Source organism: Schistocerca piceifrons, chromosome 8 (assembly GCF_021461385.2).
Source record: "Schistocerca piceifrons isolate TAMUIC-IGC-003096 chromosome 8, iqSchPice1.1, whole genome shotgun sequence".
Classification (NCBI taxonomy): Eukaryota; Metazoa; Arthropoda; class Insecta; order Orthoptera; family Acrididae; genus Schistocerca; species Schistocerca piceifrons.
Window position 1 is genome coordinate 462200769 of NC_060145.1, and position 12600 is coordinate 462213368.

Consider the following 12600-nt stretch of genomic DNA (forward strand, 5'->3'; position numbering starts at 1 on the left):
TCTACTGTCACATACATGTACGTAATGAAATATCTCTCAGAGTTGACATTTTTGGTATTGTTATGGTTGTAATGTCGTCATCTTTGTATACATACCTCCACGTGATGAAATTTCTTAGTGTGTGAGTGGTGCTTTACATTATGTGCAAATATATACACAAAAAAGTGGATTATACAGTTTTCGCTGCTCCAAGATGATGAGCAACCCACACTGGAACATAATGGCGCAGATTCTTCATCGTAAGTACCCAAAACATCCTCCCTTTCATAATAATAATTTGTTTAAATCACGTAAGATCGTTATGAGGCACAATTACAATTAAAAAGACATTGTCTCACATCATCTTTTGGTTGCAGGGCAGCACCAGTCCAAGGAAGTTTTGTCAGGTGGGTAAACAAAAGGCTAAATCTAATGTATAACATGAACTAGCCGTCTGAAGATGAACCGGTCAGTTTGAATCCAGTAACGGTGCTGTTTAAATAAACAAATAGCATTATAAAACATGCCTGGTTGCTATTACCTGTGTAAGAGTAGAACTATATTTCGTACACAGCCACATGCTCAAAATGTCAGTTCAACTGCCTTCTAAAAGTGCGGCAGCAAAGTCAGATTATGTTGCAGCAAGGTTTCATCAGATCTAACATTGACAGTATTAGATTAATTAAAAAGTCTTGCCAGTGTCTCCAGGCACATCTAAAAAAAAACATTTTCCCTCCATTGTTGCTGACTATACAAAGCAGCTACTCAAACCTGTAGGGCGAGAAAAAATTGAGAATTCCAGGTGTGAGGAGGAAGACTGTGTCAAGAAGCTGCTGGTAAATTAATGGTGAGAGGAGGGGGTAAGGGTGGGGGTTGGCATACCATAATAATGACTTTTTTGCTCTCAGCTGAGATATATTAGTCATTAGCAGTAGTTTAACTGCAGTTTTTAAACATCGGTGCTTCATATCGAATAATAATCACGTAATTAACACGCTCTGAAATATTAAGTATTTTAAAATTTGTGATCCATTAAACTCAATAAAATAAAATTTAAATATTAAGTTAAAAACAAAGAATTCCCCGAGATCAAATTCCCCAAGATTTCTCTGATTTTTCTAAGTAAAATGTAATTCCCTGAGAATTCCAGGTTTTCCAGAAGAATCGCCACCCTGCGCTATTAAGTCGGAAACATTTGTTTGCTCATTATTCAAATTGTAGTCATATTGAACAGTGTAGAAAAGTTGTTAATGATCATATGAGGAGCACTCAAATAATGCAACTTTTTTTTTCTGAAAACAGATTGGTTTTATTCAAACCTCCTTTACCCCCTATTATTGCCCATTCTTTTGAGTACAAAACTACTTTCAACATGATCTCCATTCAATGCAATGGCCTTATGCCACCTTAGAAGAGCCTGTACGGCCACATGGTACCCCCCCCCCCCCCCCCACCCTGATCGATATCGGGGTCAACATCTTGCTGCATCAGTAACCTCTCCACTGCCCACACCCTGCTTTCCACAGAGTGCATCCTTCATTGGACCGAGCAGATGGTCCTTCATTGCTCTTTGTGGTCTTCTGTTAGGTAATAAGGAACCCAGCAGTCACACACCTTTGAGCACTTCAACTACTAGATAAGTGTGTTGGCAATACCAACAGACGTGCAGATCTCGAATGAGTGTCCACACGTCCCAACACTGCGTAAGTCACAGCTGTGAGCAGTTGGCCAGCAGGTGGGAGATCGGACAGGTATGCGTGACCTTTGAAATTCTGCAGTACTCTGATTTCCGCCAAAAGAAACTCAATGGCAGCTCTCTGCTTGGAACGCACCTCCACTACAGATGCTATTTTGAACACAACACATAGCACCACCAGACATTAGAACTTCATCAAATTATAGGAGCTGCAGCAGGAATATTCCATGATTTCCCACAACAAATTCCACATCTTTTCCATGTGAAATTAATTTAGAGGGGAAAAAATGTGTTGCACTAATTATTGAATGGCCTTGTAGTTTGTTTCTTGCAAATACTCCATACCGGTTGATAAATTTATTATTGGAATTTATATGTAAAGAAGTCCACAAAGTGTTCCAGATTTACCTGCTAGAGATTCAACGTATTTTGGTTGTGATCTATATCAGCTGTTCCTGCGGTTTATGATGCAGTTGTCTTGAGCAACGCTTTCATGATAATTTTGCCAAAGGAGCATCGAGTCAGTAACTGCACAAAATGAAATAATTATAGCAAATAAATGTGATTTTGCCGCACAGATTATTGCAGGTTTGGACAGCATTTTTTGTGATTGGGAATCGTCTCCTAGTAGGACGATGGCTTTGCATGCTCCTTGGAAGGTTATCGCAAGTCGTCTCTCATCGCTAGATGGCATGGGCATGCTCTTCAGAGATTTTGGCAGCAACTTTATTTCACAGATTATGGTAATGATAATTTCATATGGGTCAAGTCTTTCACCTTAATGTTGTCTCCACGAATTGTGCCTCACTAGGCAAGTTCCAACCAGGAAAAGGTGACCTGCAGAAGCATGGAATCTGCCATTTCTAGCAAATCTCCATGTCACTGAAAGATGATGGTTATGTTAATAAACAGAGCAAAAATCCTTGTCCAAATGGGGTTTGATCCTGTGACCTTTCGATTACGAGACAAGCACTTTACCACTAGACTACCACATCCGAATACGAACGGGCTCCCAGAACAGGAGACCTACACTTCAATATGGAATCTGAACCACGTTTCACTTCTGGCAATTGTCCACAACATTGAGAGGTCAATTCTAGGTTAAAATGCGGTGAAAAATTCTTGGTCTGACTATGATTCGATTAGGTGACCTTCCAGTTTTCAGACACATGCTTTACCACTACACCACCAGTCCTGAATCTTATTCCACCCCAGCTTCACTGATCTCTGGTGTCGTGGTAGCTGTACCACTAGATGTCAATGCTATCGCATTCACAGTGGCAGCACAATTTAATTAATCTTATTTCAGCCAATTTCCCTGAAATATTTATAAATTAAAGTACATGACCTTCCTCGAGAATCAATCAGTCAATCTATCAGTCAAAACTTAATCAGAATCTCTGCAGTACTTATCCCAAACATACAGACAGAAATGAGAAGGGAACTTTTAAGAAATGGGCAATAATTAAAAGAGAAACTGGGAAATCAATTAAGGACTGTGAGGACTTTAATACAGGTGGTGAAATAAATGACAGTAGCTATATAATCTAAATATTTAATAACTTCCTGGAAATAACTCAGACAACTGGCATGAGCAGTTTGGGAATAAGGCAATAGAACACATGCAAGGATCAATTCCAATGACACACATGTAGAGCCAAATCATAATTGCTCCATGATCTGCCAAAGAAATTGAGAATGTAATTAGCTACATTAAAATCAGAACTCTCAAATAAATAAATAAATAAAATCTTGTTCTTCAGATATATGCAACATATTCTTTCACACATGTATGACATGGATGTGTATATTTTCAAATACACACAGAATCTATTACTGTCAGGCTGCTTATCTCCCATCCAATTGAAATTACAGGAAATTTAAATGAAAAAATATTGCCAACTGGTACTTTCTGTGACTTATCACAAACATTTAACTGAGCGGTTCACATTATTCTCACAAAGAATCTCACATATTATGGTATCAGATCTATCTTAACAGCCAACAATCAGTTCACAGTATCAGAAACCGTGGTAAATTTTTTTGGGTTCGTTGACATATGACTGACTTGTTATAGATAAGAAAAACTTTGAAACAAATTACACTGAATGATCAGTTAATTCTAATTTCACTACCCTACACTATCCGCCACAAAATTGGGAATGTGTGTGGATGCCAGAAACCAAAGAAACTCCAGAATGAAATTTTTACTCTGCAGCATAGTGTGCGCCGATATGAAACTTCCTGGCATATTAAAACTGTGTACCAGTCCGAGACTCGAACTCGGCACCTTTGCGTTTCGTGGGCAAATGCTCTACCAACTGAGCTACCCAAGCACGACTCGCGCCCCATCCTCACAGCTTTAATTCTGCCAGTCCCGAGTTCGAGTCTCGGTCCAGCACACAGTTTTAATCTGCCAGGTAGTTTCAAAGAAACTCCGTTTAACATTTGTTTTAAATCTACTTAAAATGAACTTACCTTTTCTTTCATGAGTGATTCAATCATCTTGCTACCCAAATCATAAATAGTTTCCATTTCAGTTGTCTTCAGAGTAAGCTTCCCGACTTTTGTACCAACGCCAGTTGCAGGCCTGTCAACTTGTACTTCAACCACTTCTCCCTCAATAATTTCAGTTTCCTCTCTGCAAGATTAAATTATAATATATGAAACTATTACAAACAACTGATTATAGGCTCAGGGATTTTCAAACTTACTTGATCCGCACTCCAATGGACTTTCTGATAGCCTGTGTCAAAGCTTCTGTCTTACTCATCTCCAAACTGTATATTTCAGAGCCAGCCATACTTGTGAAAGGTGTGTCTTGACCTAACGCTTGTGCCAGTCCCATGGCAATTGCAGTTTTACCTATAAATTAATTACACATTTATACATATGCAACAACGCCCAATATAAATGAAATTTTACAGTACTCTTAACTGACTATGACAATTTTATGCCACTATCTACATCATTAAACTACTACAGAAAGAGACATGTAAGGAGAAAAGAAGGGAAATACTTGGCAGCTACATTAAATGACTATATACCAACCATTACTCACAAGGTGAAACACCAGGGAAAAAAAAAATCTTCCATAACTATGCATATGGATACTCTGTTCCTGAAGTCCCAAACTCTGAAAAATGAACTAGATAATCTGAAGGTCAATGGCACTATTATCTTTTCACTGCTGTCACCCATGATCCATCCTACATTACTTCCTCTTCACAAGATGTATAACACACTGTTACTAAATGTAATATGGATAGGTACACATTACTACTAAAGATAACATGGACAGGTAAAATATCTATACACCAAGCACTGGCAGAAGAAAATACACGAAAGACTCATTCATACTGATTATTACATTATTACTACAGATGTATGTAGCTATACACATTGGGTAGCTTTCACTGAACCTGATTTTACCTGTTCCTGGTTGTCCTGCAAACAGGACAGCTCTCCCTGCAATCTTGCCCTCTTTTATCATCTCAAGGACAACACCAGCAGCTCGCCGAGCTGATAGCTGTCCCACCATTCCCTGGGAGACCTGAAATACAATGTAAAATCTTGAATTGGTGGTTCAAAGGGATAACTAATATCTGTGCTTCCACAGTTGTGATTGCTTTCTAGTCATGAAACTGAAATGTGAAAATGTGCCATGAAATACTTTTCGCAAGATGTAATGACCTGAGTAGTGATTCTACAAGTAAAAAAAAGTGGGTTCAAGATTTGCACGCATGTTGAAGTAACCTGCTACCTTGTTAAATTTTCGCCATTCCTACAGGATGTCAGTCTATTTTGTAGAGCTGTCTTCGAAAGTTTTGTCATTCTTTTGCTAGTGTGTATTAATGACAAGATAAAAATGAAGTAGGTAATTATATAGTAGATGTCCCGCATCATAAATCTTACACATCATACATAGAAAATGTATTATGATAAAACAGTGTATATTACCGATCCATAGTTTCCAAACAATGACATTCTGTAAATTTAACAAAAAACTGACACTAATAGAGAAATAATGTGAGTGCTACAGAAGTAATTGCACAGACATTGAAATGTCTTGTGAAAGAAATGTTTAATTCCAAAATATTGGCTTAGTTTCAAGTAGACACATGCTAACGTTCATACAACTATAGCATTTCACAGATTGTACATTATGTAATACAAAAATGGAACGTAACAGAATATTGGAAGAAAATCAGAAATTCATAAATCATAGTAAACAGCATAGTATGCATTATAGCATGCATACGAATGTCCAGATTCACAACAAAGCAACTTAAATTTCACTTTTCTATGGTTTTTGAGATGCTAATATTCTCAAAGTGTTCTCTCCCTATTGTTTCTTTATTGTGGCATTACATTTTTGTTAATGCTGTATATACAAGGTAATGAAAATGATCATCTGAAATTAATTGAAACAAAACACTGAAACTAGTCTTTAGTCCAGCGATTCCAGGTGGTATGAGTTGCAATGTTACACACTTTTCAGCAGTAGTAGTTTGCTCTAAAGGAGTATGATTTTTATATGTAAACCAGGAATCAAGCGAAAGCAAGTTATTCTGACCAGGTATTGGTCAAAAGCAGTGCTCATCTCATAGTTGTTGTTATCTTATGTCCATTTTCCCCACTCTTGCTTGTTTTGACATAAGTATTCCCTACTGTCCTTGCAAGATCGTGTTCATGAGAAAGAATTATAGGGGGCAGAGGACCTCCAACTTCACGCAGCACAACAAATAACTTTCCAGCCAATTAAGCATCCAGGTTAACAGCTGGCCTAATTGTGTACAAATGAGTTAAGGCATTGATGTTTGTTGACTTTGATATAACTCTCTTGGTACTTTAATTTCCAGGGTTCATTTGATATGTGTTACCTCTTCCAATCCTGACTTCCTGACTGGTCAGAGTTAAAAACAATTCCTTACTGAACGACGAGATAAGTTTGTTTATCTCCTTTACAAATTTTCTGGCAGAGTTCGCAGTTCGTGGTGCATTGTCCACTTGACATTTTGTTGGAAATTTCTTTACCTCAAGTCTTCCAATTCTGTAGCATTGTTTGAAGTTACACCACCATCCACTACTTGACTTGAAATAACTGTGATCTATGTCACATGCAATTTGAGTGCACAATGTTGTAGGTCACTATCATGCACATTCTATAAATTGAATTGATCATCCCTGAAACGTGCAAAAACTAGTTTTTGTAACGAGTTCACCTTGTCTTCCCTTGACTATCGATAGTTTTTCTTATGCACTACAGTAATATTGTTGCAGACTTATTCTAAATCTGCTCATAATAGTTTTTCTTTACTATGTTGCAGATGATCTTCCTTATAAGTAATTATGATTAGTAGCCGCTCCTTGGCTGTCAATTTTGTTCTTTACTACTTTTCACTGAAGACAGGATTTGTAGCTCCCTCTGACAAGGATGATGAACTGCATCTCTCGGCACTGTTTTAATATCACTTTCACTTGTTAAGCATATATCGTCGTTATTGTGGTCCTCATGTGCATTGTCCACACAGTCAAGTGTTAACAACACCATGCATTCCGCTGGCAAATCTTGTAGCAATGCTAATACTTCATCTGCCACTTCTTTGTTACTATGCATATTTCCTTGGGTTCCTTACTGATGAAATGTCAACTTCAGCAACTGTTCTTTTAGATATGTGACTTTTGTCTTGTTTATCACTGCCACTGCTCTGCTTTAAATCAACACCAGTGGCACTGTAGGTTTAAGTGTTACTTGTCAACTAAGCAGTTCAGCTACGATCTGTAGCCCCAAGCTGTGCTCACTGCATTGGATACCTGCAGTTCGGCCCACCTCTTGCCATTGGCAGCCAATATTTTGGTCGCATGGTAGACAACGTGTAGGACATCGAATGACAAACATCATTGGCCACTTGCGAGCTCGTACTCAGGATGTTCCTTCTTGTTCCTTCTAAGTTGGTGTTACTAAAAATCAACATGGAATTTCAGTGAATGTGTTTTTTAGACATGAAAGGCTTTGCATATGCATCTGAACTGTGTGATACTGTTTTTTAATAAATTTTTAATAGGTGGTTCTGCATAGAGCAATGTATTTCATTGGTACACATTGTGAATGATGTATATGCACAATACCGTGTAGGTAGTTGAGAACTGTTACATGGTTTGTGATGTGTTGGTAAATGTGCCAACACCTTGTAGATAGAGGAGGCCGAAATCTAACGCAGACGGGCGTGAATTCTGGAACAGGATAAGTAGTGAATTCTCATAAGAAAAGTATGCAGCTCCTCGAATACTTAACTTTATTCGATCCTTGTGGTACATCGCTCTTGATAATACAAATAAGACTCTCTTCAGATACGGTTAATGGCGCCTTGCTAGGTCGCAGCCATGGACTTAGCTGAAGGCTATTCTAACTGTCTCTCGGCAAATGAGATAAAGGCTTCGTCAGTGTAGTCGCTAGCAAAGTCGTCGTACAACTGGGGCGAGTGCTAGCCCGTATCTCGAGACCTGCCTTGTGGTGGCGCTCGGTCTGCGATCACACAGTGGCGACACGCGGGTCCTGTTGTGGCGTAACAAGCTAGTTACGCCACACTGAGAAGGGAGTCGAAAGGCACGCGTACACACACGCCGACTGGCGTCAAGTCTGGAACAGGATACGTTACGACTGCTATCAAGAAAATACGTAGCTTTGGAATATACTTAACTTTATTCTTTGTTGGTTTACAAAGTTCTTCTTGAGACATTTATACGATAACTCTCAAACTAGGTAAGGCAAATGGCGCCTTGCTAGGTCGTAGCCATGGACTCAGCAGAAGGCTATTCTAACTGTCTCTCGGCAAATGAGAGGAAGGCTTCGTCCGTATTGTCGCTAGCAATGTCGTCCGTACAACTGGGGCGAGTGCTATCCCGTATCTCGAGACCTGCCTTGTGGTGGCGCTCGGTCTGCGATCACACAGTGGCGACACGCGGGTCCGACATGTACTAAATGGACCGCGGCCGATTTAAGCTACCACCTAGCAAGTGTGGTGTCTGGCGGTGACACCACAGGTCCGACATGTACTAAATGGACCGCGGCCGATTTAAGCTACCACCTAGCAAGTGTGGTGTCTGGCGGTGACACCACAGTTTGAATCATTCAACTGCTGTCTTGTTAACATTAGTGATGGCTCTTCGCAAAAATTTTGGCTGACCTTATCTCCAGTTTTTGCCAGCTTTCAGTGCCTATAACTATTTGAGCAGCAGTGCTTTCTATTAGCAGTTGGGGCTCTGGTGCTTTCCCAACACAGCCACGACAATTTACAACTGTTACACCAATGGTTCCTGTGTCTATGTTCTTCCTGTGTTTGGCCTGCACCCTTTGTGACTGAAGCTCTTTGTGTGTTTCCCGAGACCCTCTAACCTAAAATACTGCCCAGTCCATACAAACACAGTCCCTGCTACCCGTGTAGCCACCTCCTGCATATAGTGGACTCCTGACCTATTCAGCGGAACCCGAAACCCAACCATCCTATGACGCAAGTCGATTTGATTACAGTCCATCAGCCATTAACAGACTCATTCAATTCCTCCAAGCCTATCCCAACACAGATAGCACAAAAATGCAGTGCTGGGCTCTGATATTGTTTAACTATCAGTGTAGGTTTTTATCCATACCCACTGCCTAACATCCGAATGGTGATGTGTTGACTGTTACTGATCAGTACAGAAACAGCATTTGATTCATCTGTGAAATGTAAAAAAATCAATGCTCTGGATTTTCAAAATCTTCAAGGTTTTCCTCTTGATTTTCACCACACTTCTGCAACAATTACATCTGACCAAGTTCTTCGGTTTATTTTGCAATGCATGCACCATGGGTGGCCACATAGTTTGAACGAAATGCCCCATCCAGTGGTATGTCACTATTTTGCACATTGTTACGTGCTATCTGTGCACTCATGTGTTCTGCTGTTGCATGCAGAGAATGACAATGCAGATGTTGGGATTCCTCACTCCCTCCATCAGAAAGTTTTGTCTTTATTGCATCAAGACCATTGAGGAATAGGTCACACAAAGCAACATGCCTGATGTATTTGGAAGCGCATGGATGCCAAGACTGAGCAAATGACCTCTAATGGGATGGTTTTTTTTTTTAGGGCGCAAAACTGCTATGGTCATTAGCGCCCGGTCCGTGACTTAGGACACAGTAAAAAACCGAACTTGAAAACCAGCAGCAATGGGAACGAAAGTCATAAAATTGGAGAAACTAAAATCAGAAGAAAGGCTTAAAAATCCACTACAGAAAGGGGTTGGTTGTCCCCAAAAAAAGCTTCAAATGACTGACGTCATTTCACTGGCACTAATAAACTTGATAACGCAGTCGGCTGAGCGCGTGTCATCTGCTAAAATAGACAATATATCAGGCGATAGCTGTTGGCGGGAGCGTAACGGATTAAAATAGGGGCACTCAATTAAAAGGTGTCTTACCGTCCACAGCTGAGAGCAGTGGGGACAGAGTGGGGGAGGATCGCCGCTTAAAAGATGTCAATGGCTAAAAAGACAGTGCCCTATCCGGAGTCTAGTTAAAATTACCTCCTCCCGACGACGCGTTCAGGAGGAAGAGGTCCAAGCACAAGGAAGAGCTTTCACGTCCCGCAATTTATTATGGGTAAGTGTCGACCAATGCGTGTGCCATAAATGAACAACACGTCGACATAAAACGCTCCGAAGATCGGCGAAGGGAATCGATTGAATAGCTGGCTGAGGAAGAGAGACTGCAGCCTTGGCTGCAATATCGGCCGTCTCATTTCCACAGATACCAACGTGTCCCGGGAGCCAAAGGAACGCCACCGAGACGCCCCCCAGGTGGAGCAAGCGCAGACAGTCCTGAATCCGGTGGACCAGAGGGTGCACAGGATAAAGAGCTTGGAGACTGAGGAGAGAGCTGAGAGAATCTGAGCAGATAACGTACTGTATCCGCTGACGGCAGATGTAGTGGACAGCCTGGAGAACAGCGTAAAGCTCCGCAGTATAAACCGAACACTAGTCGGGAAGCCGAAAGTGATTTGGGGTGTCGCCAACAATATAGGCACTCCCTACACCTAACGATGTTTTCAAGCCAACGGTGTAAATAAATGTGGCGTCCGTCATTTGTGCACATAGAGCAGCAAATGCCCGATGATAAACAAGTGAAGGGGTACCATCCTTGGGAAACCGACAAAGGTCACGGAGCAGGCAGATGCGGGGACGGAGCCAAGGCGGTGCTGTACCCCAAGTTGTCAAGAAGGTTTTAGGAAAGCGGAAGGAAAGAGAATGGAGCAGTTGACGGAAGCGGACTCCCGGTGGTAGTAGGGAGGAGGGGCGGCCTGCATACCCTACATCAAAGGAGGCGTCGAAAAAAAGGTCATGGGCTGGATTAGCAGGCATGGAAGACAGATGGCTAGCGTAACGACTCAGAAGGATTGCTCGCCGATTGGACAGCGGAGGTTCAGCAGCCTCAGCATAAAGGCTTTCCACAGGGCTGGTGTAAAAAGCTCCAGACACTAAACGTAATCCACGGTGGTGGATAGAGTCGAGACGCCGAAGAATAGACGGCCGAGCAGAGGAGTAGACTATGCTTCCATAGTCCAATTTCGAGCGCACTAAGGCGCAATAGAGGCGGAGAAGGACCACTCGGTCCGCTCCCCAGGAGGTACCATTCAAGACACGGAGGGCGTTAAGGGATTGCAGACAGCGAGCCGAAAGATAGGAAACGTGGGAGGACCAGCACAGTTTTCTGTCAAACATAAGACCCAAGAATTTAGCGACGTTTGAAAACGGAAGGTTGACAGGACCTAGATGTAAGGAGGGCAGAAGAAACTCCTTACGTCGCCAAAAATTAACACAAACGGTCTTACTGGGAGAAAAACGGAAGCCGGTTTTGATGCTCCAAGAGTGGAGGCGATCGAGACATCCTTGAAGATGTCGTTCAAGAAGGCTGGTCCGTTGAGAGCTGTAGTAGATCGCAAAATCGTCCACAAAGAGGGAGCCCGAGACATCAGGAAGGAGACAATCCATAATTGGATTGATGGCAATGGCAAACAGTACAACACTCAGCACGGAGCCCTGGGGTACCCCGTTTTCTTGGGAGAAAGTAAGGGAGAGAGTAGTGTTCACCCGCACCCTAAATGTGCGCTCTGCCATAAATTCGCGAAGAAAAAGGGGCAGCCGACCTCGAAAGCCCCAAGAGAACAGTGTGCGAAGGATGCCTGTCCTCCAACAGGTATCGTATGCTCTCTCCAGATCAAAAAATATTGCTACTGTTCAGCGTTTCCGGAGAAAATTGTTCATGATATAAGTGGAGAGAGCAACAAGGTGGTCAACTGCAGAACGATGCTTTTGGAATCCGCATTGGGCAGGTGTTAAAAGACTGCGGGATTCCAGACCCACGCTAAACGGTAATTCACCATACGCTCCAAAACCTTACAGACACTACTCGTGAGAGAAATGGGGCGATAGCTAGAGGGGAGATGTTTGTCCTTTCCAGGTTTCGGAACAGGAACGACGATAGCTTCCCGCCATCGTCTGGGAAAAGTTCTGTCGGTCCAAATTCGATTATAAAGGCGAAGGAGGTAACGCAGACTATGGGTTGATAAATGCAGCACATTTGGACGTGGATACCATCCGGTCCTGGGGTGGAGGAGCGAGAAGAAGAGAGTGCATGTTTGAGTTCCCGCATGGAGAAAACAGTATTGTACCTTTCGCGATTTTGAGAGGAGAAAGCAAGAGGTCGCACTTCCGCTGCACGTTTCTTTGGGAGAAACGGTGGCAGGTAATTTGAAGAGTTCGAATCTCAGCAAAGTGCTGACCCAACGAGTTAGAAATTGCGACGGGGTCCACTAATGTGTCATGCGCGACAGTGAGCCCAGAGACCAGGGAGAAACTAGGCGCGCCTGAGAACCGTCGAA

General features: G+C 42.0%; 1 protein-coding gene across 1 annotated transcript in view; it reads right to left on the reverse strand.

Annotated features, from left to right (window-relative positions):
• Window positions 1-12600, reverse strand: part of LOC124711948 (ruvB-like 2) — a 124876-nt gene that overhangs the window by 55687 nt on the left and 56589 nt on the right. The window contains exons 3-5 of the mRNA XM_047242215.1: window positions 5108-5228; window positions 4390-4540; window positions 4154-4316 (exon numbers count right to left, since the gene is read on the reverse strand). Of these exons, the coding sequence (XP_047098171.1) occupies window positions 4154-4316; window positions 4390-4540; window positions 5108-5228 (435 nt within the window). The remainder of the gene's footprint in view (window positions 1-4153; window positions 4317-4389; window positions 4541-5107; window positions 5229-12600) is intronic.